Source organism: Alternaria viburni (genome assembly GCF_023758015.1).
Source record: "Alternaria viburni strain BMP 2772 chromosome Unknown scaffold_16, whole genome shotgun sequence".
NCBI classification, from domain to species: domain Eukaryota; kingdom Fungi; phylum Ascomycota; class Dothideomycetes; order Pleosporales; family Pleosporaceae; genus Alternaria; species Alternaria viburni.
In genome coordinates, this window is record NW_026055785.1 from 634,617 (window position 1) to 662,147 (window position 27,531).

A 27,531-nucleotide genomic window follows, 5' to 3' on the forward strand; every position below is an offset into this window, starting at 1 on the left:
AGAACATTCAATTAGATCGTATTCAGCCAGCCATCGCAGCTATACGTGCATCCCGTGAAATCATTATTCGTATACGTTGATCATCATAATCCATCATTCCGTCAAGAAATCAGTATGGTGTGTTGCCCTTCCTAATAGCCTCCCAATCCGTTGTGCTCTGACCCGGTGCCGGACCAGAATGTTCGTGGAGCCCATGAATGGCAGGGTTACCGTCTGTTCCGCCAGCACCGGTGCCGAAGCGCCCGGTGTTCATGGGCAGACCAGTGTGTGGCTCAGTGACCGTGTTGTCGCGGTCTAGATCCGAGACGGGATGCGCACCGTGGACGCCATGCTGAGTTTCGCTGTGTGTACGTTAGAATTGGTCAAAGTTGTTGGAACGAAAAGAATGAGCTTACCGATCGCCTGAGATCATGGTTGGGTTGCCAATCGGACCATCAACACCCATGTGCTCCCTCTTTCCTACCGAACCAGTCGACTCGGTCATCTGCTGGTGCTCCATAGCCTCACGGGCAGGGTGACCTTTCGGTGGGTCCTTGTGAAGCAGGTGCTTGCCCTTCCAGCGCGGTGAGTCGGGTTGATCATCGCCATAGTCTCTGGAGTGTCTAGGGCTGTAATCGCGAGACTGGCGCGGTGAAGATTCAGGACTGGCAGTCGACTTTTCTTTCTTGGACTTGTCACGGTGCAAGAATCCAAGAAGGCCGTGCTTCTTCTTCTCCTCGCCTTCGTTCTCTTTCTCAAGCTCCTTCTCACGGTGATGTTGCTCCTTGACCAGACGCGCTTGCTCTTTCTCGTGTTCCTTGGCCAGACGATGCTCGTCTTTCTCGTGTGCTGCGACGGCCTTGTCGTGCTTGTGCACTTCTTTGTCGTGCTTGTGCTCTTCCTTGTCAAGTCTATGCTGCTCCTTCTCGCGATCATGGGCAATCTTTTTCAGACGCTCTTCCGCCTCGCGTTCGTCTTGGTTCTGAGAGTTGATGTAAGCTGCACCACCTAGGCCCGCTGCACCTGCGGCGCCACCCATAAGAGCCGCGTTGCGCTTATCGTGACTGTCATTCACCGGAACTGCCCCAGGTCCCCAGGGTTGAGATGACATTTCCTGGGTATGCGTGTTGTGTGGTGCGATGGTACCTGAGGTTGGGTACGATGCGCCTGTGCTAGTCTCGTGCATGGGATACGAAGAATGTGCCATACCTTGCGTTGGATACGCGGTTTGACCGGAAGGCGCGATGGTACCTGAGGTTGGGTACGATGCGCTTGTGCTAGTCTCGTGCACAGGATATGAAGACTGTGCCATACCTTGCGTTGGGTACGCAGCCTGACCGGAAGACGCAATGTCTTGCTTCTGTCGAAGTGGAAGCTGAGTAGTGTTGTCATGTTTGGATCCAGCGTAAGCTCCTGCTCCCAACCCGGCAGCTGCAAGACCTGCTCCTCCAAGCGCGACATTCCTGTTGATGTGGTCGTTGGGATCAGTGCGGTTGACATTGCTTTGGGTAGTGGGGTCGTTATAGTTGTATTGACTTGTTGGAGAAACTGGGTTGGTCGCTCGTGCCCCGGCAGCCGTGGGATCGTATCTCTGGTCTGGCATGGAAGCGGCAGGCTGAGTCATCTTGTGGTCGCCGTACGCGTTGATAGCGTCTTGTGCTCGCTGTTTCATGCTCTGGTTACCGTACGCAGTGCCAGCAGTTCCAGCAGTGCCAGCTTCGTATGCTTCAGGCTGTGTCGTCTTGTGATCGCCATACGCATTGCCGGCTTGGTATGCACCGTAACCGGCGGCGCCTGCACCTCCAACCAAAGCAGCATCCCGGCCATAATGATGCTCACTCTGCTGGCCAGCCTTCTCGTCAACCTTGGGGTCCAGGCGATTCAACGTGTCTGACTGATGCGGTCCAACTGTGGTATGCTCCTTTTGCTTGGATGGATCAGGCTTAACTCTTGGGTCGACGATATTGGCAATGTTGCTACTGTGCGGGCCGATCGTGCGCGAAGCAGGGTCCTCAGCTGTTGGTCCGACGTTGTGGTGTATCTGTTTGCTTGGCTCTGGCTGAACCCTAGGGTCCACGATGTTGGCAGCGTTGCTCGAATGAGGTCCGATAGTGCTGGAAGCTGGTCCGCTGTCGGTGTTGTCACGGTTTGCAGCATAGAGACCACCGGCAGCAGCAGCGCCAGCTCCGGCGAGGCCAGCATCGCGACCATAGTGGTGCTCTGGATGTCTCTCAGGAACCGCGCTGGCGCTAGATGTTTGACCTAGACCACTTGATGGTTGTTGTGCACTCGTATCTGAAATTGGTGCGGGGGCTCCTGTGGCACCGTAGAAATGATCATTCGCAACAGGCTGAGAGGCAGAGGTACTCGCAGTGGTGAGCGGCTTAGAGAAGTTTGAGGTTGGCTGAGGAGCAGCAACATTCGACCCCGTGGCAGAAGGGTAAGATGAATTTTCGGGAATCGCAGAGTTAGTAGTGCTAGGATTATCGTTCTGGTGAAGGATGTGGTGCATTCCAGCGGCTCCTACAGCACCTGTGCCCACTACTGCAGCATCACGGCCGTAATTGTGCTGTGAGTCTGTGGTCTCGGACGGGTTGTGCGAGACAGGAGGGCCAGAGATAGCTGAACCACTGGTAGGAGCCGTCTCAGTTTTGGCCGATGGATCGAACCTCTGCTCATCGAATCTCTGCTCTTCTGGCTTCGAAGCGCCTAGAACACGAGGGTCAAGCATCTTGCTACTGTACGGGCTAGACTCTTCGTACAAGGGCTGGCTGCCAGCAGCGTCTTGGGTGTCGTGAGTCTTCGAAGCTGCATGCGCACCCAAGCCCGCTACGCCAGCACCAAGTCCTCCAGCAATGGCAGCATCGCGAGCGTAGTGGTGGTCATCTGCGGACTTTGGCTGAGGCTCTCCAAGTGTTCCAGTGTGTCTCAGCTCATGAGGTTCGTTTGTAGATGTGGGGTCAACACTCGAATGCTGAACGTGAGATGGGTCCAATGTAGACGTAGGCTCCGCGGCCGCAATCGGTGCGCTTGTGTCTGTGGATGAGGATTGAATAACGGGGGCGTAATTGAGGAATGTCTTCTCATCGCTAGGTGTAGCAATGTATTCGCCAGGAATGTGCCTATGTGACTCAAGTCGGGGGTTTACTGGGCGCTCACCAGTGCTCGACATTCCAGTCATCGGAGCTCCAGCGATAGGCTGAAGAGCTTCTGCCGCGTTGACATCCCGGGTTCTGTGCTCATTCCCGTGAGTAGATGCAGGAAGAGCGGAAGAATTCGAGGCGGCTGCAGTGGTGGCCGCCGCAGTAGCAGCTGCCAAAGCTTCGGGATGGTGACTAGACGTTGGATGGCTCGAAATATCGCCTGTCTGAGGAGTTCCCGTGGTGTCACCCGGTGCAACATGTCTATATGAAAGCTGGCGAGTATGGAGGCCTCGATTCCGAGCACCCTGTGCCTCTGGCTGCCTCTCTGGCTGCGAGTGTGCCTGAGAAGCGCCAATGGCAGTAGCGGCGGCGGCTGCTCCAGCCAGCCCTTCCCTCCCGTAACTATCTTGAGGGGGGCTGTCATGAACACCGACCCCCCTCTCTGTTGTGCCAGAGTCGAGTTCGCTGATGCCTTTGTTTTGGAGAGGGGAGGTGTGCTCAGTCGGGTATTGGGTGGATGTGGGATCTTGATGAGGTTTTGAGATGACACCGCCCGCGAGAGGGAAGGATCGATCAGTATCGGCGGTGTAGCTCTCCTGTCGCAAAGTGTTCTCATATGGTTGGGTTTCCCTCGCATAGGCAGGATTAGCGCCTATTGAATCACCACCGATGGAACTGGATTCTGCATTCTGGTCAGGTCTTGCGCATTGCATAGTAGATTAGATCTACGTACGAGGATATGTCTGGCCTGGGTTGACGCCTGTTCCTTCGGTCATTCCCGCTCCCCTGGTCATGCCGGCAGTTCCATGATCTCCGCCTCCAACTACTTGGTCTTGACCAAGATACTCCTGAGTGGGATTGTGTGTCGACAAGGCAGCATGTCCCTGGTTGGCTCCCGGACCAAATCCAATAACGCCGCTCTTGATGCTCGCGACGCTCGGGTCTGCAGTGTGGCCATGGGGGTAGGCATCGGGACGCTGAGCTCCTCCAGCAGTCGCGGTTCCGCTTTGGAGAGGCTGCGAGGTGTTGGAGTAATCTTGCGTCCGGATTGGGTCATGAGCTCCGGTCGCAGCTGCCGTCGTCCCAATAGGGCCATCGGTACCAACATGTATGGGTGTTCCATGTGCACCACTTCCGTGAAGGCCTGCTGAGCCGCTTCCGTGAGCCAAGTCTGTGTATGGAGCGCCACTAGTTGTCTTTATGTTGTACATTGGCTCTCCCGGAGTGTCATTCCGTGCCTTGCGCTCGGATGTTTGGCTGTCGTAGATTGGGTGTTCCTGGCTGGGATTGATATTAGTTCGGGCTGCAATCAAGGCGATGTAAGCACATACCCCTCAGCAGTAGAAGAGGATGTAGGCGCATCGTGGGCAACCGTGTCATCCTTCTTGTGTCCGTGAAGGACGCTCTTGATCTTCTCCATGGTGTTGCTGTTTGCCTAGGTAGCTAGGATGCAATGCAGCGGAAGGATGAGCTTGGAAGGCTCTAGTTGTAGTCAAGGATCAGCTCAAGCGCGAGACTAGAGTAGCAGAAAGCAGGGCACAGCTCGTGAGGTGCACGGCGTGCTGGCGTTTGTTGTAGCTACCTAGCTCGACGCCGATGAGGTCATGCAGAGGGGTTGGCGGCAGGAGCTAGACCCCCACCTTCCAATGGCATGGCTAGCTACCGCGTTCCAGCCACAAACAGACGCGCCTCATGCCCATTGCAGCGGTTCGAGCTGTCGCTGGTGCAGGTGAAGGTGCACACGGAGCCAAAGCAAGTTGTTTGACATGCGGGGCAGCGTCATCCTGGTATACGATCACTCGATTCGAGGTCGGAGGGCCGTCGGCGGATCCTCGGCAAACATCCTGACTTGAATGCCCAGGCGATGAGTAACCTTGAAGGCAGTGCTGCTTGATAGATGGTAGAGTGAACGAGTTGGCGTATCACATCCTCATATTCGACAATCTCGCGTTGCGGTGTGGCATACAAATATAGAGATGACTTCACCGATGCGTCCCACACGAATCTACCCCACACAGTTGCGCAATTTCCGAGCACCTGACCAAGACGTATTGAGGTAGGCCGAATGCAGGCACGCGGCAACTGAATCTGAAGGGGCCCGGTCTGTGGTGGGACGTCAGATCTTGACAGAACTTAGAAGTTTGCATGAGTCCAGGCGTATCCGAACAGCCTCGAATAGGCTGCTCTGAGGCTCGGCGTGCACCTCAACGCACCATCCCAATACCAACCACCTTCCGCACCTGCGTGCCACTATCCGACAGTCAGCGAATGAGCCTTCAATGAGGCCTGGGTGCGCGAATTAACGATAGTGGCAAGCCATGGATGCGACTCCCAACGGCAGTTCACCCTCCATCAGCCTAGCGCTCACCCACGCGCAGTCTGGCCCACCTTTTGCTGCACTGGGCTGTCGCTAGCTGGTGCTCGGCCGACCGCAGCCCAGTCGCTTCACGCCGCCGTCTGTTGCGCTTTTCGCGCCTGCTTCCATTCTAGAAAACTTCTACCGCCAGGCATGGATGCATGCAGCAATAGTGTCGCGCAGTGGGAGCAGTTGACCCCCCCTTCGCGACTCGGCTCAGCGTCGTAGCGAGCCTCCGTCACCCCCAAGCCTACGCCCAACACCGCCGTATTGAGTGCAGGGCGCTTCTCCGCGTTTTCTTCTAGCCTTGCAGCGCGTTTCATCCGCTGCAGCTGTCGCCATATCATCCAACCCTCCCTCTTCCCCAGTGCTCAGCGCCCGACCTCTGGAGCGTCCCACCGCAGTTTCGGATACTCCATCTTTTGCCCAGCACCCGACCAGGGCAAGGATAGCACCAGCGTCTGTGCTCCGACCCACTCCCTAATCAGCCTCACCCTGCTGCCGACATCATACCGGACCATCCTTCCGAGTGCCTCTGCGCTTGTTCTTCAACAACGCTTTTGCACTCTCAGCATTCACACAACACCCACACTCTACCACCTTAATCTCCTCTACCACTCAATCACCCCCGCAGCTCCGTACCGGCCACCACCCACCCGCTCTGTTATTCTTCGCCCACAATGCCTGGCCATCTCCGCACTCGCTTAAAGCGCGTCCTCACTGCTGGCTCACACAAGAATGCAAAACCAGAGGAGCCCGAGTCGGATTTCTACAAGCCTGGAGAGAAGATGCCTCCCCTCAAGTACCGTCGCGCCGTCGACCCCGAACACAAGAAAAAGCTCGAGGCTTTCAGCTTTTCGACTGCATGGCGCCGCCACAGCAACGCCTCACTGTACTCACCCATGGGTAGCAGGCTACCGAGCCGCAGGAGCAGCTTTAGGAGAAGAAGCCGCAGCCGTAGTATGCACCGAAGTCGGAGAGGAAGTTGCTCTTCCGACTACGATGCTGAAGAGTGGGTAGACAGCGGCATCGGAGCGAGCATCGCCGGTGACGACAGGCCGGCAAACATCAAGGAGGCGTCTGACGACGAAGGAGATGTGCTCAATGGTGTGTTTGACTATGTTTGCATATAACCGTTGCGTTACTAACATGCCCAGTGGGCCTCTCCCGTAATCCAACCGAAGACCCTCGCGACGCCCGCCGGAAACAATCACAAGGCGCTCGCCGCTCCAGCTCCGTCCAGCTCCAACAGCCTTCGAGACCCGCTACTGGCTCAGACCGCACTCGCAACCCCTCGCAACCTTTCTCGCCCGAAGAACTCGAGATCGCACTACAAAGGTCGCATCTCGAGGCCACAAAAGAGGAGTCGGACAAGAGTGCCAGCGAGAGTCCATTCGAGGACTTTGACGACCCAAGCCCTTTCCTGAGGCCGCGTGGTGGATCCATCTACGTACCATACAACGGCCAAGGCACGCCTCCAAAGCTGCCCTTCTGGGGCACTGCATACCCCTCGTGCGACGACGCACCGTCCAGAGGCCATTTCTCGAGACGGGCATCGGTTTTCCTAGAAAATGAAGACGGCTCTTGCACCCCGCAGTACGATCGCCGCGAATCTTTCTTCGTCCCAATGAACGCCCCGGGCCTGACGCAAGCACGTCAGATCTCCGTCTCCGATTCCAGCTCCGCTGAGGACGAGTGCGTATGTCCGCCTCAAGTTGCCGAAGCTCCGCAACGCAAACCCCAGCCTTGCGCTCCTTGTGACGCCATTGCCGCGATCCTCGCGAGGCCTGATTGATTTCTCTCTGCATTAGCGTTCACTTCACATTGTCGATATTCGATGCATTCGGTCTGTACATATTGTCCATTGCATTTCTCGGCGTTACTCCATGTAAGAACCCTCTGATCGGTTCCATGTTTACAAGCCAGGCTTGGCTTTTTCCCTTCACGTTTTGGGCTGGAATGTCTCATAGACTACATCTGACATCGTCAACGGTTTCACTTTCACGTCATCACATAATGAAATTCTTCAAATTCTTCACATCTTCAGTCTTGTCACGTTTGAGCTCCGTCTCGTGTCTGTGCGATCACAGGTGTACTCCTATTACTCCGTAATAATAATTCACGAGTTCACAATACACACGCGATTCAACAATGTCTGAATTGAAGATCGTTATGCGTCGGCAGCACGCGCTCCATCATTCAACAGTGAGCGACGTGCGGTCTTCGGAGCCGGCCACAGCCACCCACGTGCACCCCAGCAGCCAGCGATCATCACAACCTGCATTGCCTGCACCGTCACTCGCTGAGCCTCACTCTGCGCATCCCAGCCACGAAAAGAAAGAATCACCCACTCCCCAATGGCCATCAAACACGACGTCTATCCTCGCCCAGAACACGCGTCGCATTGCGTCGTCGCGTTGTCCTTCTCCTTTACCGCTCTAATTGCACAGGTCGTCGTCGCGCGTGCACGGCTCCGATCAGCTCTGATCAACATCAATGTTCCTTTTTTCCCTTTTGTCTCGTCTCCTCCCACGCGGTGCGGCGGTGGGCCTAAGTGCTCAACTCCACATTTACACTTATGCATTGCAGCTCAACGCGCGCGTGAAGGTTTGTACGGTACGGGACTCCGGAAGTATTGCATGTATGTACAGTAACAGGGTCCTGTCAACCGCTTTTTCCTTTTACCTTTTTGCGCCGCCTACGCCCGATGCACGATGCAGACGCGCGCTCGGCCCACTTTGCTCCCGTTCCTCGTTGTTTTCGTAGGTTCGTGGGGGCGGGCGGTTTTTATTGATAGATGGATTTGCAGCTGGCCTACTCCTACCTAGGCGTTTGTTTGCACGTTATGCTGGATGCGTTGTAGTATCATGTATTACCCCGGGATACATCTAAACCTATTCCAGATCCAAGGAAGTTCGTTTCTAGCAACGAACCAGTAGAAAACCTCCCATGGAAGAAACCTTCGATATGCAGATGCATGAGAGATAGTCACGCCATGAGTGCAGTGGAAGAAGTTTGCGCTTTGCCGGTACTTCCGTTGAGGTGGAAAAGGATTGGGATATACCCTCATCGATTCGCCAGGGAACACTCATCCGATTGAGCAGGTGCATCCTTCCTCCACCCCAGGAGTACAGCGCGGAACGCAGTGCGGAATGAAATAGGCGGGCAGATCGCACGATGATGCGAGTCGTGAGCGGCACGGCATACATAGCACAAAGGACGGCTTACCTCTTACGTACAACCGCTTAGTCGACTCCTCGCGTTTTCTTCTCACGCGATTCGTCTGCGAGCGCGCCACCCCACCCCGCGCTTGTTCCTCTCGGCGGACTGGGCGAAAACCGTCCCTGACGTAATGTCTTCCCTGCTTTCCGCCATGAATGCCGCCGAGCGCAAGATGAGCAAGTGCCAGATGGCCTAATCCTTGGCCGGCCTGGCGTGGTTTTTTGGTTGCGCCCCGCCGGGTTACTTGCTTTGCGCGAGGTCGTGGGGTGGGTGCTGCGGAAGGTTTTCTGAGTCGTGAATATTGGGGGTGTACCTACGCGTTTTGGCACATGCGGGTTTTTGGGCTACACACGAAATTCGATGATGGGATTCTGTTGGGTTAGGGCTGTGGCGAGGAGATTCTCGGATCGCTCGGAGAAGGATGGGGTAAGCGGTGCTGGGAATAAGGGTGGGATGGATATAAAGATGAGGATGGGTGCTTGGGTGATGTAAGATGTGTGGTGTGTGTGTGTGCCACCGGGAGAATGTGAGCGCAATAGCGTTACATTTCACGGTTGTCACGATGGTTACATGAATGTCGGCGGGTGATCTCTTGGGACTCAAAGGGTGATGTGATGTGATGTGATGTCAGACGGTGACTGATAATTGGTATATTTGACTTGCTGTTCTGTAGATGTTCTTGGCGTACATTGGTAGATTGAAGACACTGGGGCGATGTCTCTCGAGGTCATGTGTTAGCAATCATTGTTGAACACTTCGTACTTCGTTTGTGAGACGGGCCGGCCCACGCTCAACTTGAAGCATTCTCACAAAAGAATATGCAATGACAGCATGTATACAAGGAAGCAACCGCTCGAGGTGTATCAAATGTACGTGCTTGGCGCTACGCAGATATGGTTGCAGTGTTTCTATTTCGCTGAAATCCGGGTTTGGCTTCGTATCATATGTATGCACAACAATCTTATGTATCAGATTTGGGATCTCCTAAAAGGTATACCAGATAACCTGCCTCCTTGCAAGGGTAGGAGGAGGCACCCCTGACATATAATACTAGCAAGGTAGGACGTGATTGAACTCGCGGTAGACTCTTGATCAGATCCGATTATCAGATTACATGAAACGCAGTATGGAAACCCGCAGATACGTAACGCGCCAACGACACAGCGGAGAGAATGCGGAAGATGTGGTAGATGTTAATGAAAGCAGCGGGTACGAATATGGGAGCCTGAACTCGAGTCGATTTTCTTGATACTTGTCAAGTTGGGTGTAGAGTGCAAGACGGCTTTCCTGGGCATGGTCGCTCACCCGTGTCGAGACTAACATGGTTGTGGCTCGCTCTGCCTTGTATCAGGCCTTAGCCGTCATGGCGACGTTACACTGACGTCCATTCTTCGTCTGTAGCACAGGTACATCAAGTCTCTTTCTTCGTTCTTGTTAACGCAGTATGAGACCTTGAGCTCCATTTCATGCTCGACAACGCATCTGCACGACGATAGTGCAGCTCCGATGTATGTGACGTAGGAAACAATCAGAGCTGTTGACATCATTTATCGAGGAAAGAATAGTCGACATTATGCTGACTGAGGATAGTTCTCTTCTGAGATGATGAAAAGCTACACGCAGATCAGCCAAACTTCGCAATTCTCGCCTCGCGCATGCTCCCGCTGCGATAGACAGCATCTAGTCGAATCGTCCTCCCCGTCTTCAGTACAGTTTGCGCTTGAATGGAAATGCTCGGTGAGGTAATCCAGCATACGTGCTCGACAGTAGCGCGAACCGGGAGGTTCGGAGATGATTGAATCACGAACCAGTGCGCGCCAATGGGATTCCTTCCGAAGCGCGTTACGATGGTACGATCATCGCCACGCACCCCAACGCCTCGCTCTTACCAGACTATGTCTCGCGGCCCGCCGTTGCGAATGGTCGGTGCAGGCACAGCTCGCAGTAAACATGGCAACGAGAGCAGCGGAGACCCTGGTGCCAGCCCAGCGCGGGAAATGAGCCCACGACAGTGCCCATCTTGCACCACATTTACCTCGTGAAAAGCTGCAGACTCTGGACAAACATTCCCGCATCCGGGCACCTGTCGCACGCAAACTCCACACGGCACAGGCAGGACTATGCCCGCCCCTCGTTAGTCGTCCGACGCTTTACTGCTTCGCTGCAAGCTGCCCGATATCGCCATGCGCCGAGATGCGCCATTGACGGCAGAGGCCCAGCTCCTAGCCCCACTTTGGCTGCCCGAGCCGACGACTGTGAGAGCGAAACACCAGGACAAAGTCCAGCACATCGAGGTCACGCACTTGGAGAACGACTATGACATCTCGTCTTTAGCGCTGGGTTTTGTTCCGTTCCCTTTTACATCTGGTGGCGGCGTTACCTATAACACAATGGACGCTCCCGAGGCGCGCAGGTTCTCGACGAGCACGGCTGAGCGCGTCGGCTTACTCAGGGCGCACGAAAACGCGGCGAAGCAGAATCAATATGGCGCAATTCCGGATCCCTCTGAGATTGAGAGTCTGCTGGGCGGAGATGGGACGACAGAAGAGCTGGGGACCACGGCGGGACAGGAAGCCAAGTTGCTGCTGAAGTACAGCGTTCCGTTGATGGGGACATACTTGCTGCAGTACTCATTCAGTTTGGTGACGATATTTGTCGTAGGGCATAGTACGTTTGACATCGCAAAAGTCATTGGACACAAGCTGATTCTTATTGTGTATAGTCGGAACGGATGAGCTTGGTGCGGTTTCGCTAGCCACAATGACAGCCAACATCACCGGACTAGCAATCTACGAAGGACTGGCCACATCACTAGACACTCTCTGCGCGCAAGCCTACGGCTCTGGAAAGAAGACCATGGTAGGTCTCCACCTCCAACGCATGATCCTCTTCATGTTAGCTGTGTCCATCCCCATCGGAGCTATCTGGCTATGTTCAGGTTGGATTTTGGCCGCCCTGGTTCCCGAGAAGGCGATTGCGCATCTCGCTGGATACTACCTCTCGTTACTCCTCGCTGGAGCACCAGGATACGCCATCTTCGAGGCTGGCAAGCGATTCACGCAAGCCCAAGGCCTGTTCAACGCTTCGCTCTTTGTCTTGCTCATTGCGACGCCTATCAATATAGCTTTGAACTATATTTTCGTCTTCGTTCTGGATTGGGATCTCACGGGTGCCGCTCTCGCGACTGTCGTCTCCAACAACCTCCTACCGCTGCTGCTTTGGATTTACGTATACTTCGTTAACCCGTCTTCGCTGGAATGCTGGGGCGGCTTCACGAAGGATGCGTTCACCCATTGGGGGCCAATGGCAAAACTCGCGATTCCAGGTATCGTCATGGTTGAGACCGAGTGGCTAGCTTTCGTAAGTTTCACGCACTGCATGCTCGGACATGGAGCACATGCTAATCCTCTAGTAGGACATTCTTACCTTCTCCACAAGCTATCTTTCCACAGCTCACTTAGCAGCACAGTCAATCGTCATGACACTAGCAGTAGCCATCTACCACGTCCCCTTCTCCGTCGGCGTAGCCGTCTCCACCCGCCTGGGCAACTTAATCGGCGCCGGCTCCCTCTCCGCCGCCCGCACCGCCACAAAAACGTACATCCTAACCTTCCTCGCCATCGGCCTCATCGACTTCGCCTTCCTAACCGCCTGTCGAAACGTCCTCCCCAAAGCCTTCACCAGCGACCCGGAAGTCGTCAGCATAGTCGCCACCGTACTGCCCCTACTCGCTGCGTTCCAATTCGCGGATTCCACGACCGCGCTCGTAAACGCTTTACTCCGTGGACTGGGAAAACAGAATATCGGCGGCTGGTGCAATCTCTTTGTGTACTATGTTATTGCGGTGCCGTTGGCGCTTTTCCTTTGTTTCAAGCAGGATATGAAGTTGGTGGGGCTTTGGACGGGGTGTGCGGTGGGTTCGGCCTGCATTACGATATCCGAGGGGATTTATATGAAGTTTTACAATTGGGATAAGGCGATTGATGATGCCAGGGAGAGACAGGAGTAGTCTGGTTTGAGAGCTTTAGTTTAGAGAGGGGGAAAGAGGGAGAGGGAGGTTCAGAAGTAGACGTGGGACATGTGTGGTTTCAAGTCCATAATAAAAGCGAAAGTGAACAACATGAAGCCTACCTTGACGTTGGGTCGCCTACTTTACATGTTTTTGTCTTTATGTAGGCTGCAGACCTGTTCAACCTTTCCGTGCATGAGGTGAAATAACGATCTCAGAGAGATACGTACTTAATACAGAGTCAATAATATGAGCTATGGACTGGTTGTAGAGTCAGACAAACAAGGCCTGTATGTGCTATGCTAGGTATCTATACTTAAATCCAAAGGGATTCCCCATGAACCCATGTCGCTAAGCGCTCTTTCCTACGAAACTCCAAAGCATCAACATGAACGCTACACAAAGAAAACAACATGCGGCTTGCCAGTAATAAAGGTCCCGCTCTCATCGTCGAATTGATAAACCTGGTAGAACCATGCCCTCCCAACCTCAAGCTGTAATACGCTGCCGTTAACAAGAACAAATTCCAAGCCTATCTACCGACGAGCGAACTCGATATCTCCCTTGCGAGCCGGCTTAATGTTGGGGTCGTACCACCAAACACACACAATAAGCGTAATCATCATAGGCAAAAAATCGTATACATATATCGGCCACTCGTGAGACAGCAGATAACCATCCTAGTTCCATCCATTAGCAGTGTCACTCAACCAGCAATCGAAAAGATAGGACAAAACATACCTTGCCCATCGCATACTCAATAACCCTACAAAGGTTACGAATAGTAATGCACACACTAGCCGCATACAAGAACCAAATCAACTTCGTCCACGGAATATCTGCCGATGCAGCTGTAGGTCCCTTTTGGAGTCTAACGTGCCAGATACCCGCTACGACGACGAAGAAGCCGAAGATGAGGATTTGGAGAATGAGGCCGCCGAGGATGATGTTTTCGCCGCGTTTGAAGCCAGAGGCGTCGGAGGCGGATACGAGCATGCCGGCGCCACCGCCTTGGATCATACTGGGATACCGTGTTAGCATGATGGATGGCTTCTTGGGAGTTGTGTTGTGTTGTGTTGTTTTGTTTTGTTTTGTGGAGACGTACAAGCAGAGAATATCACCGCCAACGAAGAGCTTGGTCAACCAGTTCACTCTGATCAACGAGTACTCAGCAGAGTCTGTACGGCGAATGAGACGACCGAGGATCATGTAGATGGAAGCGGCGAAGAGGATGGGTGCGAGGAGGATGAGTGTGGATTGGATGATGTAGGGGGTTTTGTTCTCGGTGTCGTTGTGGGCTGCGGCTCGGGCGGAGTAGCCTATGGCTTCGCACTGGAGTGGGTGTTAGCAATGTGTTTTCTTGGGCTAAGCAGCTTTTGTAACCAGAAACTGGAGGGTTGGAAGGGGGGATTGGATACATACCAGAGCTCCGATGACGAAGGGTATGCAGAACCATGTTCTGTTCTTGACAAGGCGGTATGTGTGGATGAAGAACAGTATGAACATGATCACGGCGGTGATGGCACCGGCTGCGATGGTAGGTGTGTACGGCCAGAGTACGTACTCTGGTATCGCGTTTGAGTCGTCTACTGGTCCCGGTGTCGACATCTTGGGTGGGAGGAAGGGGGTTTGAGGCAAGAGCCTTTGTGGTACCACGGAATCAGATTGAAAAGTTGTGGCAATGTATTCGAGAGATTGAGAAGTGTCTGTGGTAGTACACTGTTGGACTGTTGGTATGTGGACTGAGGCTGGCTGATGGAGAAGAGTATAGCAACGTCTTTATGTATAGAAGTAATAATGAGAAGCCGCGGGGCACAGCCTACCTAGCGTATCCCGTATCTAGATTCCCTGGACCCGTACATAGATTGTCCGAGCAACGTTCCCGCCTTCAGTTGGGATGCGTACACATCCCGGATAGAGAAGGAGAAGGGTCTGTGCATACGACTAGCGCATCCAGATACGACACTCCAATCGCATTGTTGCCAGAATACTGAGCTCCACTCTTTTTGTTCTTTCCTCGAACATCCTACATTAGTTCCTCGCGTACAGTGGTGTCAAACACGGGGTAGCAGGAGGAAGTCTTCAATGTCGCTTCCAGAATACGTCGTAAATCTTGACGTGGTGCGTGCAAGTAGATAAGTCGGCTGCTTCGCACGTTTCGCACAGCCTCCCCCTGATAACTATCATCGCTTCGAATGGTCGTGTTCTACGCTGACCAGCCAAGTCCTGTAAAGGTAGTCTACCTGATCAGTCAACATGCGGATACTCGAGCCTAGCCTGATTCCACTTACGACACAAGACTTCGTCAAGCCAGCCACACATTCTTCGCAAGCATATCCCAAAGCAGTCTGGTGGAAGGAATAATCAATACTGATTTGGCGTAGGGATGTTGTTTCGATGCAATAGTTGTGCGCAAGCTGGCGGTAATCAAGCATGTTTGCAACCTCCGCGTCTCCGCAACGGGCAGCATAGCCTGCGTCGGAGGATTTGTTCCATGGAGGAACATCTCGCCTTTTGCAGCAGGTCGGGAGCGTACACAGCTCGGCGCACAATGATAAAAATGTCGAATGCCAAGAAAAGTTCCAAGGCTTCATGTCGCATGTCCAGAATATGGTGTCGGCGGAACAGAGCCACCTCGTATCTGCTCCTTGGGCCACTGAAGCCACTGCTTCCACTCGCTAGGGACCATGTGATCCGCGATCTTGAGTATCTGCTCTGCGAGCCCCTCCAGATACCAATAACTCGCTGCCGCTCTGTGCATCATGACCGCGTAATGTGCAAAGATGATTAGAGATCCCGGCTGCTTCTCCGATAGAAGCTCGATATAGCGATTTGAGATGAGGTGGATCCAAATCTTCAGCAACGCGTCGGAAGGCGGCTTATCAGACTTTTCCGCGACCTGGAAGACCAGTTCGAGGATATGGCAGGCAAAGCCATATGCATCCACGATATCGGGAGGATAGACATGATGGACGACCTCCGAGAACTTACGCAGTTGCACAAGTTCAGTATTGGGTGGTTGTTCTTCTGTCATCCAATCAATATCTTTGACGTCGTCCGGAATCATGCGGCCCAACTCGCTCGCCTTCATTTCCGTGTAAAAGCCAGTCACCATGGGCCGTATCCTCCGGGTCAAAACCAGATTAGAAAGCACGCTGTCGAACGCGTGCTCCATATCCGAGTGAGCTGCAACTGAAGCTACACATGCGTGTGGGAATAGGACTCCGGCAAACAGAAGAACCGCTTTGAAGTTCGAATGATCGATGTCGCGAACCGATGTTTGGAAACTAAGTAGAGCTGCGTCATGGTACTTCTCGGCCTGGTACGAGTATTGCGGAGCCTCTTCTGGAGCTGAAGTTCGGCTCAGATGTAGCGCGCTGAGAGCAAGAGCTGCCTGAAGGAGGTAGGGATGATCGAAAGCTGTCTGTATCAGAAAGGTCGAGCACACATCCTCAGCCTCAGTATTATTCGCTGCGAGGGTTTTGGCGGTGACATTAGTATAGTGACTGCGCACGGAGTCAGTTCAAACTTCTTGATATTTTCCGTAAGCAGTGAATATGTTCTAGTGACCGAAAGTTATGACCGGTCTTGGAGGTAGAGTGAGACACTCTCAGAGCGTCAAGATCGAATTGGAAGGACGTACTGGAGCAACCGTAGTTGCGGTATATTCAGCGTCAGATCAGGCCGGCTAGATGCGCCATTGAGATCGATGGTTCCAAACTCTGGTAATGGTTGCTGATCAAGAGCATTGGCATGACCATCTGTGGATGACGGCGTAAAAGCTGGTGTTCCGACCGGCAAAGGCGATACATGGGACGCCTCACGACTCTCGCGGTTGGTGGAGGGTCTGTATTCACACACCGTGCCTTGCTTCACGCAGTTTGCGCAGTTGGGCCTCTGTTCATCGCACTTCGAAGTTTGTTAGTCGCAAGTAGAATTCGTAACTCGAATGGGAAGGCGCACTTTGACATGTCGGCCTTTGCACGGTAAGCAGCCGTTTCGCGACTTCTTATGAGGCTTGCGAGTCTTCGCTCTGTCCATGTTATGTTGTTGATGCGATCATATCGGAGGCTTGTCTGGAGGAACGCGATGGGCAGATTGGACGATCTACGCTTGTGATGCGTCACCCGTCGACGAAACCGGGAGCGGCACTAAGATATGGCCCGTGCACCCGAGACAGCCGTAGCCTACCCGATACAAGCACTCGAAGCACAGTTGTGGCTGTGTTCATCGTCTTGCAATTACTTATGAGGCAATCGGGCTCAAAAGGACAAAAATAGCACTGCATATGGTAGAGATGTACGTGATTGGCCGTACATACATCTTCACATTCGTAACCAACGTATCTATCATATCAAAAACCTCAGTGGATGTCCACCACGTCCCACGCTAAGTCGAGCAGAAATGCGTAACGCCAGCGCAATGACTATATTCATGCGATTACTCCTCCTCCTCGTCTTCTTCATCCTCAAGATCCGTCCGCTCAACGATCAAATTACCACTTCGTCCAATGCGCTCCTTGATCGTGCCACCAGTCTTGAGCTCGTACACCTCGCGCGGCATAGGGCTGACCAGTTGGAACTTGTACTCATGCTCGAAGTCCTTCGGCTCTTCGACTTTCTCCTGTGAGCTTTCTTCAGACTGCCGGATATCGTAGCATTCAACGAACGCGTAGAGTTCCTCGATGTGAGCATCCGCGGCGAATTTGCGGACCACACGTTCGGCATTAGGCATGCGAAGACTGATGCGTACGATGTCCTTTTCATCGGGACTGGGCTCAGAGCGAATAGATGCGGCACGCCATTTGCGCCATTGGGCAAGGTTTTGTGCGTATCGTTCAATGGCTTGTTCTCGCTCAAGTGCTTCCTTTTCTTCTCGGGCTTTCCGCTCCGCTTCCTCCTTCTTCTTGCGCGCCTTCTCTCGGTCCGCTGCAAGTGAGCGTTCATATGCGCTGTTCTGTTGTTCTCGGATATTCCTTGTTGCTTGCTGTTCAGCGCGCTGACTGCGTACGCGATTCAGCGGCTCTGTGTGTTGCTGCATCGCCTGTCTTAGCTTTGCGATGTACTGCTGCGGGGTTGTAGGGCCGGCTACGCGCGCCGCGATTCCCATGGCTGTCGATGACACTTGAGGTGTGTGTACGATCAGGCCGGTAAAAGGGAACTTTGTGCACGATAGCGCGGCAGAAACCTGGTATGCCTCCGAATCTTGCACATTGCCCGCCCAAAGTATGATGTTGTTCTCGGGGTTTCGTACAAACTCCACGACTTCTGGTGCTAGCAGTGTGTCCTTTATAAAGGAAGACGTCTCATCGTGCTCGGGACTGACTAGCACGACCATCAAGAACTGAAGGTTCTTCTTAGCCAGATCGAAGGCTTGTGCGTAACCGCTCTCAAAGAACGGGAGGTTGTGGCTGCCATATTCCTCCTCAAACTCGCGGATGAATCGCGCCGCGGTATCTCGTGGGTTCAAAGGTCGGCGTCCGCTTGCGCTGCGTTGAGAGGCGGGTGTGTTGATGTTGCTAGCCGTCACCCTCCCCCATGCGCGGGGTAGGAAGGGGAATAGCCAGCCTAATAGTCGGAAAGACTTTGCGAATAACGAGTACACGAGCGAGAATGGCGCAAAGAATATCGCAAGCACCAGCGGAACTTGTGTGGTGACTTGGCTTTCTGGCTGCGGGACCACCCTTGGCGCAGGCTCTATCCTGACTCTCCTCCCACTACCTGTTGAAGATCGCGGTGAAGCAAAACCATTCAACAGTGTCTCTTGTCGGCGGATGTCTTGGGGTGGTGGTAATTGTGCGGCGGCGGCAGCGACTGGGTCTTCGGTCGGTTCGCCGTCGAAGAAGCGGGTTACTGCTATGTTGACATTCCATTGCGCGCGTTGGAGAATTGGTATCGCGTCGGATGTTGCTTGGTCGGTAACGGCGGTGTATTGCTGGAGCGCGGCTTGCTGGTCGGCTGTGAGGGATGCGATGTCCACGCCGCTGTCCGCCATCCTAGGTGTTCAGCTGGTCTGATTCTGGATTGAGGTTTTGAGTTGTGTGTGATCGGATGCCAGATTCTGCGACAGAGGTTTATATCGGAAAGGACTGTAGTGTGGAAATATGGTGTAGGGTGAAAGTCTTGGTCTACGTGTTGCCTTTACAGCGGCGATGATGTAGCGGTGGTCGGAGCTTACGCTCGAACTACGGGACAAAGGTGAGGCTAACCTTGAATGATCGGCCTTTGCCACGGAACACTAATAACCCACGGGGTAGTTGGTGAATCAGCATAGTTGCGATTACTCTCCCGTTTACCACAGGATGGTTGTGGTGAATGCTGCCGCCTAATATTGTTGAGGCTACACATCGAATCTCCAGACCATCCATGGATGCGCTGAACCCCCTTGCCAACTTTGCGCGCCGAGTCACATTTGCTGCTGCAGGTGTCATTCAACACAATCGAGGGCGCACGACAACGATTCCAAAGTTGGGAATGGGATTGCAAACTTTTGGCAACCGTATCTCAAGTTTTCCGTTATATTTTCGAAACATCTGTTGTGTAGTTAAGCCCGAGCATATCCTAGTCAGTGATGATTGGGATGCATATGATGAAATAACAGCTCCCAATTCCGTCAACACTCTACTCAAGCATCATGCATTCCTTCAGAGGTTCTCCAGTCCAAGAGACTTTGAATATGCCAGTGGTTCCGGTCGTCGCAATTCAGTAACCTCAGCTACACAGAATTGGCCTCAAACACCGCAAGAGCCTATCTAGATAGCAAAATTGATAGACTAATCGCTTCACTTCTTTCCAGTGTCTTAATAATATCATAACACCCTTACCATCAGTGACAAAGTGAAACCGACCCAACAGGAGCTAGTACAGAGCAGGCCCCACTAAGCAACGTTACCGCTGTGCTGAAGTTTGTAGGTGCCCAAGCGAATTTAATCCAGCCCCGCAGCCACTGCGGGGCTTTGCGTTTTCTCGCTCTGCCCACTAAACGAATCTTTTGGATGCTCTTGCATTTCATAAGTACATAAATCTACAGTTGCCACTTTTTGCCATCAATTACCAGTAATTGCCCGCTTGGCGTAAGTTCATCTCCATACAACACCTCCACCACCAACATCATCTAACATACATCCAGCAAGCGGTAAGGCGTCGCACTTGTAATGCGAAGATCACTCGTTCGATTCGGGTAGTGGGCATAGTTCACGGTCTCTTTTTTGTTTGAGGTTTGGAATTCTTGTTCAGCCATCTTCTCGCATCTTTTTTTGGGGGGCACTCGACCTGCAGCACTTATGTACGAACTCTCTCGAGGCACGATTCCGTCTCCTTACTAAGAACGCCGTACGAGTGGGTTAAAAGGCGTTGAACCGCTTACTCCTGCTTTTTGTCGGCGTTAAACAGAGATTAACTTAGAGACTCTACAACGAACAAGCTTCCACGTTCTAGTTTGTGATAACCCCAGGATGGGAATATCTTGAAGAGCTTGTGTAGTGGCTACTTGTTGCTGTACACACCTCAACAAGTATGTTTAATATGTCAAAGCTTCTCAGTGCTAAAGCTCCATACATTTGCTGTGTGCCGACAAGCCACTGGAGCTTCAGATGTTGTAGAGAACAGCTAGTACGGTGATTCCCCTCAGAACAGTTCTTTCTTGACCACGCATTGTCTTGAGCTACAGAGCGTATATGTGCATAGAGGCCCGAGATGTGTAAAGGTAGATATATATTCGCATGAAAATGGGTATGTACAAACTCCCCCCAACGCCAGCAACTCTCTCATCCATCTCCACGATCACCGCCTCCCCGGCCCCAACCCCCCAGCCCACCACCCCGAATCAACCCAATACCTATTCTCCACCTGCGCCGTCTCCACCGCCCTAACCAGCTTCCTGCGATCAACATGCAAATCCGCATGCCCATTCGTCGCCTCACCAGGCGTGCGCCTGCCACTCCTTTCCTTCCTCAACCCAGCAAGTCCATCACCGACAAGTCCATCTTCAGCCGCAACCTCAGTATCAGACGTCGACACCGGCGACACAGACCGCGGTGTCGAAGACGTAGGCGAGGGGGAACTGTACGGAGAGTACGATGTCGGTATAGCGCCTAGAATGCGGCCAGCAGCGAAGACGCAGCCGCCGATTGCGTGCCGGATTAGGGAGTCGCCGGTTAAACTGCCGATGATGAAGACGTCGCGGGCGACTTCGAGGGACGTGGCTTCGGCTTTTGCGCGGAGGGTGCGGCCGGAGATTAGGTGGATGGAAGGCGTGTCGGGAGGAGTAGTGTGCTCGGGTGTGTTGAGGATCTCGGCAATGAGGTTGGGGGAGAGGAAGTCTAGGGTTCCGCGGCGGCCGACGACGTAGGCTAGGCCGCCTACTTCGCGTGTTATGGTTTCTCCTGATGGGAGGCGGAGGGTGACGGTTGCTGTTTTCCCAGAGGTGGATGCGCGCATGACTTCGGCGTTGGTCAGGCCTTCGTAGAGGGACCAGTCGCGCTGTTGGAATGGATTTGATTTCCGTCGCACAGAAGGGGACTTTGCGGTCTTCTTCTTCGATGCGACTGCTGCAAGCTTCATTTGCCGATAGACCGTCGCATACTCCGGGTATGCGGTGTGGTGGCAGCCTCGTAGTGGAGACGGCCTCTTCTCGGGAGCCCACTGGTAGATGTGAATGATCCTGCGAGTTGGAGGCGCTGATATGATGACATCGGCAGCGGAGAATCCGGATCCAATGACAAGCAGAGGCGCCTCTGGCGACTCCATCTGCGCAACGGGCGCGAGGTACTGAGGCGGCGGGATGTTGACCGTGAAGATACCAGAGGCAAGCACAAGATGCTTGCACCGGATCCCTAGACTGCCAATGGAGAACCCGCGAACCGTTCGATGTACATGTTCCACCTTCAACCCAGTGTAGATGCTATCGGCGATACCCACAGCTTCCGGGTATGTCCTCAGATAGTCAGCAACCTCCACCCTCGATGGTCGCACGAATTCGGCTTCATCCTCCCTTCCGCTCTTAGCCAAGTGATCCGCGTACGAATAGCCCGGGAGGCTCAGCTGTTCCGCATAGCTCAGCGTCCCAATGTCCGCGCTCGCAGAGACCGGGTTCTCCGCCCACTGTCCGCCTGCATGCGCCGTGTCTCCAATCGCGACATGGGGTATCGCCTTGTCGGGCTCGTATCGCCACTCAATGCAGGACGTAGGATTCAACTCGGTATCGGCATTCGGGCGAACGAGGGTATCGAGTAGCGTGTTGACGGGCAGCGCTTGGGTCGAGTAGCGCAACGAGGACAGGAAATGCGCGTAGAGGTCTGGCGTCAGATGCAGCAGGTTGGGCGATTTCTGCAGTTTCGCGTCGAGAATCGCGTCATGATGGCCGCCAATGTAGTAGGGGATATGGCCGTGTAGGATGTACGAGAGGATGAGCGCGGACGGCCCATTGCCTGGAATTTGTAATCAGCATGTCGCCTCGGAGCGCGTGTTATTCCCAGGGCGTACCAATGATCAACGTGTCGACGCATTTCGGAAGCGAACGAGCCATGGACTGTTGCAGCAGAAGGCCATGAGGAAGTCAAGACCGGCAAGGGCGAAGGGAAGGGCGGATGGGGCTGTCAATAGTGTATGTCTTCAACATGACGGCTTCTTATTTTCTTCGGCGCTAGAAGCGGCGGAACAGGGACCGCAGTGGGGGACGTCGGGTCTCGCCTTCCAGATTGGAGGGGTCGGTTGCGAGCCGTCGCTGACCAAGCTGGTGCATGGGTGAAAGTGCCGTATCATGGTGACGATTCAGGATTCAGGCGCAGTGTGGAATCGATGGATTGCGTGATCGCTGCACGAGAGCGACGCGTGAGACGCACGAGGTCACTGCATGGCCGTGGGGGTGCGCTTGCAAGTGCGGGGCAGGCAAGGTAGATAGCATTAAACTCTAAATCCAGATGAAAGTCAACTATGGTATCTCGTCCTAACTGTCGCGCTCCAAACCGCCCTGTAAACTACGAGTTGCAAAACTCTGCGCAAGAAAAAGAGCGTGCACTTTGTGATTATCGATCTTGTGACTATCGATTTCAAAGCACCGGGATTACCCGTGGGATCCAAGAGTGAAATCGGTCCTGCCAAACGCTACCCCACATCTCACGTCCGCGTCTAGTCCGCGAGACGACCCATGGTTCCCTAGTATCTGTACGTGACGGTATTACGCTCTGCGACGGGCGAAACGTCAGGGGCCTGTTGCTGAGGCACGTTGAGATCGGGAGTCCGAGGTCGTTCGGCCCGCGGGCGCATGTGGTCATCCTCTTCTTGAATCGTCGGTTGCGCACCGTGCATGGTCAAATTATTGGCAGAGCTCTCTTGCCGGCCCAGATATGATGGAGTAGACTGGAAGCCTGGATGGTAAGGGTCTGGTGAGCCACCGTAATTGTTCGTCGACGTAGAGTTTTGGTACGACGCTGGAGGTGTGTAGGTTGTCGTGTAGTGGTCAGCGAAGGGGTTCTCTTCTTGCGCGCTCGATTGTGTGCGGCCTGGTGCAGCTTGCAGTGACGGGGGAAGAGAGCTGTTGTCATTGCCGTGGTTGGTAGCCGATGCGCTGGGTTGTGTCGTTCCGAAATCCATAGGGGCCAGCGAAGGCGCGTCGTTGTGCGATGGGAGATTTGCCAGCCCGGGAGACTGCGCAGGCACACCAGCTGGACTACTGGTGCCGTTGGGTGGTGGCGCGTAGGCACCGTTCTGTACTGGTGGGGAAGGTGAGGCACCCATGAATTTACGAGCTTGAAGGATGGCGCGCTGGTGCTTGGAGGCAGCGAGGGACAGCTGCTCGTTGGTTTCGATGAGAGTGAGCATAGTGTCATCGTCAGGCGCCGGATTGTCGCAGGCGATGTAACCATGTATACTGCGCTGGGCGGCCGTGCAGCGCTCAGCGAACTCCTTGACCAAGTCGTTGCCGAGCAGTTCATTCGCTGGTGTAGACTGTACGAGCTGGAGGAGTAGCTTGGCCGATGTACGCGCTTCCTCGATGCGCCCCGCGAGCTCCACGGGTGGCGGCAACGACTTGGAAGACGACTTGTGTCCGCCTGAACCGAAGCCGCCGTGGATGTTCTGTGACCCCGACCAGCCTGGCGCATTGAGCTTTCGGGGGCCAAACTGCTTTGCCGCGGCTGCCATGAGGCCCTTCTCCTTCCTGTACATGGCGAAGAGCGTGTTCAGGTTGGTGTCGTATGCCTTCTCGCGCTCCATTGAATCCAGCGTCTCCTTGACGATTTGCGCGACACTCGGGTCTTGCCCATGGCGAAGTAGGTGTTTGACTGTATCGGCGAATTGCTTGTCGAGGTTCTTGGTGAAGGAGGGTCCTGGGTTGTCGGCCAGGATCCTAATGAGCATGACAGAATTGTATTGGACATGAGGGCGGTTGAAGTTCTCTTTGGAGAGGAAGATGCGGATCTGTCTTGCGGCGGCTGCGGCTGCGCTGGGGCTTGCGACGGCGGACTCGACGATGGTAGGCAAGTGGAGGACCTCTTCACCCTGGGCATGTTAGTATGGCGTGTGGATGTCATGGGGTACCGAACATACCGAGTTGGCGGCACCAGACTCGCAGAAGAGCATCTACTCGCTGTCAGCTTGGTGGATGCGACGAAGCGGTATGACCTACCACTCCCTTGGTAGCATTGGCCTCGGGCGTATCGGCGTTTGTGTCGATATTGACATCCTGGGCTGCGTGCGCTGTCAGTGTTAGGGTGAAATAAGTAAACGAAGGAGATGCGACGCACAGGATCGTTTGCGCATCAAACTGCCCAACTTGAGGCGCTTCTTGAGGTCCATATCTGCCTTGGTAGCGGGGCCGTTCCGCCACGTAAAACGGTCGCAAGGGTATTTGAGGGCAGCTGTGCAAAAAGAAAGCACAGGAGCGCAAAGAGGCCAGAGTCGCGAGGCGGGGGCGTAAGCGTAAGGGAGGCAGATGCGGTACTATCGAGGTGTTGATCGAGGCCTCCAACGCGCCTTCCTCGCGCGGACGGACGGTTACCTAGGTAGGGCTGCGCCTCTTGTCGCCAAGCCATGACAGACTCGCGAAGCACGACGGCCGACGTAAACAGCCGCGTATAACGTGTGGCGACGCTGCACCCATCTCTGTGCTGCTCTCAAATCTGCTCCTCTCCTTCGGCACATCTACGCGTCCTGGATGGCGTAGGCTGTGCCAAGACCTGCCATCGGCCTTTACCTGCAGACCCCACTGGCCCGTAGTCTGCGTTAATCGGACCCTTTCCGTTCATCCACCTTGGGGCCATCGCAGAATACGTCGACACAGTAGCACATGACCGGGTCCCTAGCCTGTGGCACCGCCGCGTGATACCATGTCGCGCCTATTCGACGGGCGACACCAAGATGAGGAGGCCAAAGGCGGTAGAACACAGAACCAAACCAGGGCAGCGATGACAATAATTTCCTTTGTCGCCGAGCGAGGTATGACGGTGACGAGTTTGAGCGCAGTACCGATATAGCCGTTCCGACGCGACTGTATGCTGCAAGATACGTCAACCTCACGTCGCAGCATGACTCTTCAGTAGCACCCGATTCCACCTCGTCCTCGACAAAGTCTGGCACAGCCAAGCATGGCTCTCATCAACCGACACTGTCAGCGATACCCCATCTGAGCGCAAGGGTATTGACCGTCACGCGTACCTGCAGATATCAAGACTCACACCTGTGAACTGACCCAAGATAGCTTGACCTTGGTTACGTCACTCCGCTAGCATTGGCACGACGAGACGCACCCATTTGCAGCAGCCTGCTGCGACTGCACTACTCCGCTGTTAGTGTTGGAGGCTGCGACTACCTCAGAAGTGTCGCGAAGTGCTTAGCTTTGTCTGGCGTTGGCGTCTTGCTAGACCCTCGCATTATTCTCCGCCTGCAGTGTGGCTACCTGCACTTGCAACACCAGCTGAAAGACGAAGAAGCTCGTTTGGGTCCATTTGTACTTTGGAGCATACCCCAGGTACAACAGTACCCATTCTGGAAGACTCGTAATACAAATGACTACCTTTACCCTAAGGGCGCAATTTCGAGAAGAGGTCCAGGTAGAAGGCAACGTTTACTGTGAAGTCACAAACAGCTTGCGATTCATCATCTCGCTCAGCTGCTGAGTTGTCACTCCTAACTCGAGGCGATACGCCGACAAAGTTCAAGGATCGGCGCGCTCGGCAAGCGATCATTCCTACAGGATGCGGAGCCATGGCTTGGCTAAACGTCATCCCTCATGCACACTGGGCCCATTCCTGAGACACCGCAACAGCCACTCGTCAAGTCCTGGTCAAGTGCCAGGCACAAAGTATATGACCTCGACCATGGCCCTCGCCTCCCTTTGTCCCGTGCGATACACCCACCTCCTGACCTCACCAACCCACCAGGCACCCGCGCCTTTGTCTAACAGTACCATCATACAAAATGGCTCCCGAATCCGCTTCCGCCATGGCTGGCCGTGCTCGAATGCGCACCGAAGAAACCGAACAAGACCGCATCACCAGAGAAAACTCAGGCTTCGCCGCATTTGAAGCAGACATGCCGAAACTCACCAGCCGATTCAGCTTCTCTCTCAAGGACAACCTTTCATCATATTTTGGTCGCAAGAACCCTTTCTACAACAACGTCAATCCAGAGACCGACTATGTGTGGATCCTGGATACTACGGCATACCAGAATCGCCTAGGAAGGTGGAATGCCGAGTTTGTCGCTGCCTATTTCGTCAAGAACAGTGGCAAGGATCTCTCCAAGATCGTCGCATGGGTCAGCGAGAAGATCGGTCTAGCGGACGACGAGCAAGCCAGGGCAACTGTCGCACAGAGGCTCCAGCCATTTGCAGACCAGATTCTCCCCGCACATGCCGTCCAAATTGACCTTCTGGGCATCAACACCAGACTGGGTCCCAGCGGACGTGACGGCATCAGCTCCGATGTCTTGGCTATCCCAGGAAACGACTACAAGGAAGGCCAAGTCAACAAATTCAAGGCCGTCAACGCCGATGCAACGCCGTTCAACATCACTTTCGCGAAACCCAAGGGCTGGGCCATCCTTTCCGACGTTGACGACACGATCAAGAAGACGCTAACTTCGTCACCCGTCGGTATCCTGACCACCACCTTCGCCGAAGAGCCAGAGCCCATCAAGGGTATGCCAGAACTGTACAGGCACATTGTACAAAAACTCGACAACCCGCCCTTCTGGTATCTCTCAGCGTCACCATACAACCTCTACCCATTCCTGCGCAAATTCCGCGAGCAATACTACCCCAACGGCACCATGATCCTGCGTGATGCTAGCTGGATGAATCTTGCTGGCTTCCTCGCAAACTTGACTCAGGGCACTGAGGCCTACAAGGTTGATCGCATCGAGAAGGTGCACGGATGGTTCCCCAAACGCAAGTTCATCCTCATCGGCGATTCAACGCAAACAGACCCTGAATCTTATGGTGAAGCCTACCGGAAGTTCGGCAAGAACTGGATCGGCGCCATTTACATCAGGAAAGTCACGGGCGTAGCGGAGATGGACGAGGGCAGGAAGAACGACCCGGAGCGATTCGAGAAGGCGTTCAAGGGTGTACCGAAAGATATCTGGTACATATTTGAGGATGCGCAGGAGCTGTATGCGAAGATTGATGCTTTGCCTAAGATTGAGTAAGAGTTGGACGTTTCTAGTTTATGAAAGACTGTGGATCATGAAGGAGCTCATTTGGAGCGCTTGGGATGATGTGGCTAATGCTTCTTTGATACTGTTTATTTTACGCGAAGGCATGCCAATGGGTCAATTTCGGCACACGAAGGGACATACTGGAGTACGGCGTATCCTTGATCGTTT

At 54.0% G+C, this 27,531-nt stretch overlaps 10 protein-coding genes and 1 non-coding gene across 11 annotated transcripts; 4 read left to right on the forward strand and 7 right to left on the reverse strand.

Annotated features, from left to right (window-relative positions):
* Positions 1 to 109: 109 nt before the first annotated feature.
* Positions 110 to 3,151, reverse strand: J4E79_007548 (uncharacterized protein; the record flags this gene model as incomplete). The annotated part of the gene is made up of 2 exons (XM_049356413.1): positions 110 to 341; positions 396 to 3,151. 2 exons carry the CDS (start codon positions 3,149 to 3,151, stop codon positions 110 to 112), a joined length of 2,988 nt encoding a protein of 995 aa, XP_049209300.1.
* Positions 3,152 to 3,847: 696 nt separating this feature from the next.
* Positions 3,848 to 4,542, reverse strand: J4E79_007549 (uncharacterized protein; the record flags this gene model as incomplete). Its single annotated transcript, XM_049356414.1, has 2 exons — positions 3,848 to 4,403; positions 4,454 to 4,542. 2 exons carry the CDS (start codon positions 4,540 to 4,542, stop codon positions 3,848 to 3,850), a joined length of 645 nt encoding a protein of 214 aa, XP_049209301.1.
* A 1,616-nt stretch (positions 4,543 to 6,158) lies between these two features.
* J4E79_007550 (uncharacterized protein) lies at positions 6,159 to 7,273 on the forward strand (the record flags this gene model as incomplete). Its single annotated transcript, XM_049356415.1, has 2 exons — positions 6,159 to 6,585; positions 6,636 to 7,273. 2 exons carry the CDS (start codon positions 6,159 to 6,161, stop codon positions 7,271 to 7,273), a joined length of 1,065 nt encoding a protein of 354 aa, XP_049209302.1.
* A 3,610-nt stretch (positions 7,274 to 10,883) lies between these two features.
* On the forward strand, positions 10,884 to 12,709 carry J4E79_007551 (uncharacterized protein; the record flags this gene model as incomplete). Its single annotated transcript, XM_049356416.1, has 3 exons — positions 10,884 to 11,367; positions 11,423 to 12,060; positions 12,116 to 12,709. The coding sequence occupies 3 exons, from the start codon at positions 10,884 to 10,886 to the stop codon at positions 12,707 to 12,709; spliced, it is 1,716 nt and encodes a 571-aa protein (XP_049209303.1).
* A 536-nt stretch (positions 12,710 to 13,245) lies between these two features.
* On the reverse strand, positions 13,246 to 14,317 carry J4E79_007552 (uncharacterized protein; the record flags this gene model as incomplete). The annotated part of the gene is made up of 4 exons (XM_049356417.1): positions 13,246 to 13,389; positions 13,451 to 13,730; positions 13,815 to 14,041; positions 14,132 to 14,317. 4 exons carry the CDS (start codon positions 14,315 to 14,317, stop codon positions 13,246 to 13,248), a joined length of 837 nt encoding a protein of 278 aa, XP_049209304.1.
* Positions 14,318 to 15,299: 982 nt separating this feature from the next.
* On the reverse strand, positions 15,300 to 16,470 carry J4E79_007553 (uncharacterized protein; the record flags this gene model as incomplete). The annotated part of the gene is made up of 2 exons (XM_049356418.1): positions 15,300 to 16,180; positions 16,431 to 16,470. 2 exons carry the CDS (start codon positions 16,468 to 16,470, stop codon positions 15,300 to 15,302), a joined length of 921 nt encoding a protein of 306 aa, XP_049209305.1.
* A 679-nt stretch (positions 16,471 to 17,149) lies between these two features.
* On the reverse strand, positions 17,150 to 18,703 carry J4E79_007554 (uncharacterized protein; the record flags this gene model as incomplete). The annotated part of the gene is made up of 1 exon (XM_049356419.1): positions 17,150 to 18,703. One exon carries the CDS (start codon positions 18,701 to 18,703, stop codon positions 17,150 to 17,152), a length of 1,554 nt encoding a protein of 517 aa, XP_049209306.1.
* A 1,122-nt stretch (positions 18,704 to 19,825) lies between these two features.
* On the forward strand, positions 19,826 to 19,898 carry J4E79_007555. The gene has a single exon. It is a non-coding gene; the product is annotated as a tRNA-Thr (tRNA).
* A 592-nt stretch (positions 19,899 to 20,490) lies between these two features.
* J4E79_007556 (uncharacterized protein) lies at positions 20,491 to 22,234 on the reverse strand (the record flags this gene model as incomplete). The annotated part of the gene is made up of 2 exons (XM_049356420.1): positions 20,491 to 22,136; positions 22,192 to 22,234. The coding sequence occupies 2 exons, from the start codon at positions 22,232 to 22,234 to the stop codon at positions 20,491 to 20,493; spliced, it is 1,689 nt and encodes a 562-aa protein (XP_049209307.1).
* Positions 22,235 to 22,863: 629 nt separating this feature from the next.
* Positions 22,864 to 24,504, reverse strand: J4E79_007557 (uncharacterized protein; the record flags this gene model as incomplete). Its single annotated transcript, XM_049356421.1, has 4 exons — positions 22,864 to 24,207; positions 24,256 to 24,288; positions 24,335 to 24,405; positions 24,453 to 24,504. 4 exons carry the CDS (start codon positions 24,502 to 24,504, stop codon positions 22,864 to 22,866), a joined length of 1,500 nt encoding a protein of 499 aa, XP_049209308.1.
* Positions 24,505 to 26,124: 1,620 nt separating this feature from the next.
* On the forward strand, positions 26,125 to 27,354 carry J4E79_007558 (uncharacterized protein; the record flags this gene model as incomplete). Its single annotated transcript, XM_049356422.1, has 1 exon — positions 26,125 to 27,354. One exon carries the CDS (start codon positions 26,125 to 26,127, stop codon positions 27,352 to 27,354), a length of 1,230 nt encoding a protein of 409 aa, XP_049209309.1.
* Positions 27,355 to 27,531: the final 177 nt, after the last annotated feature.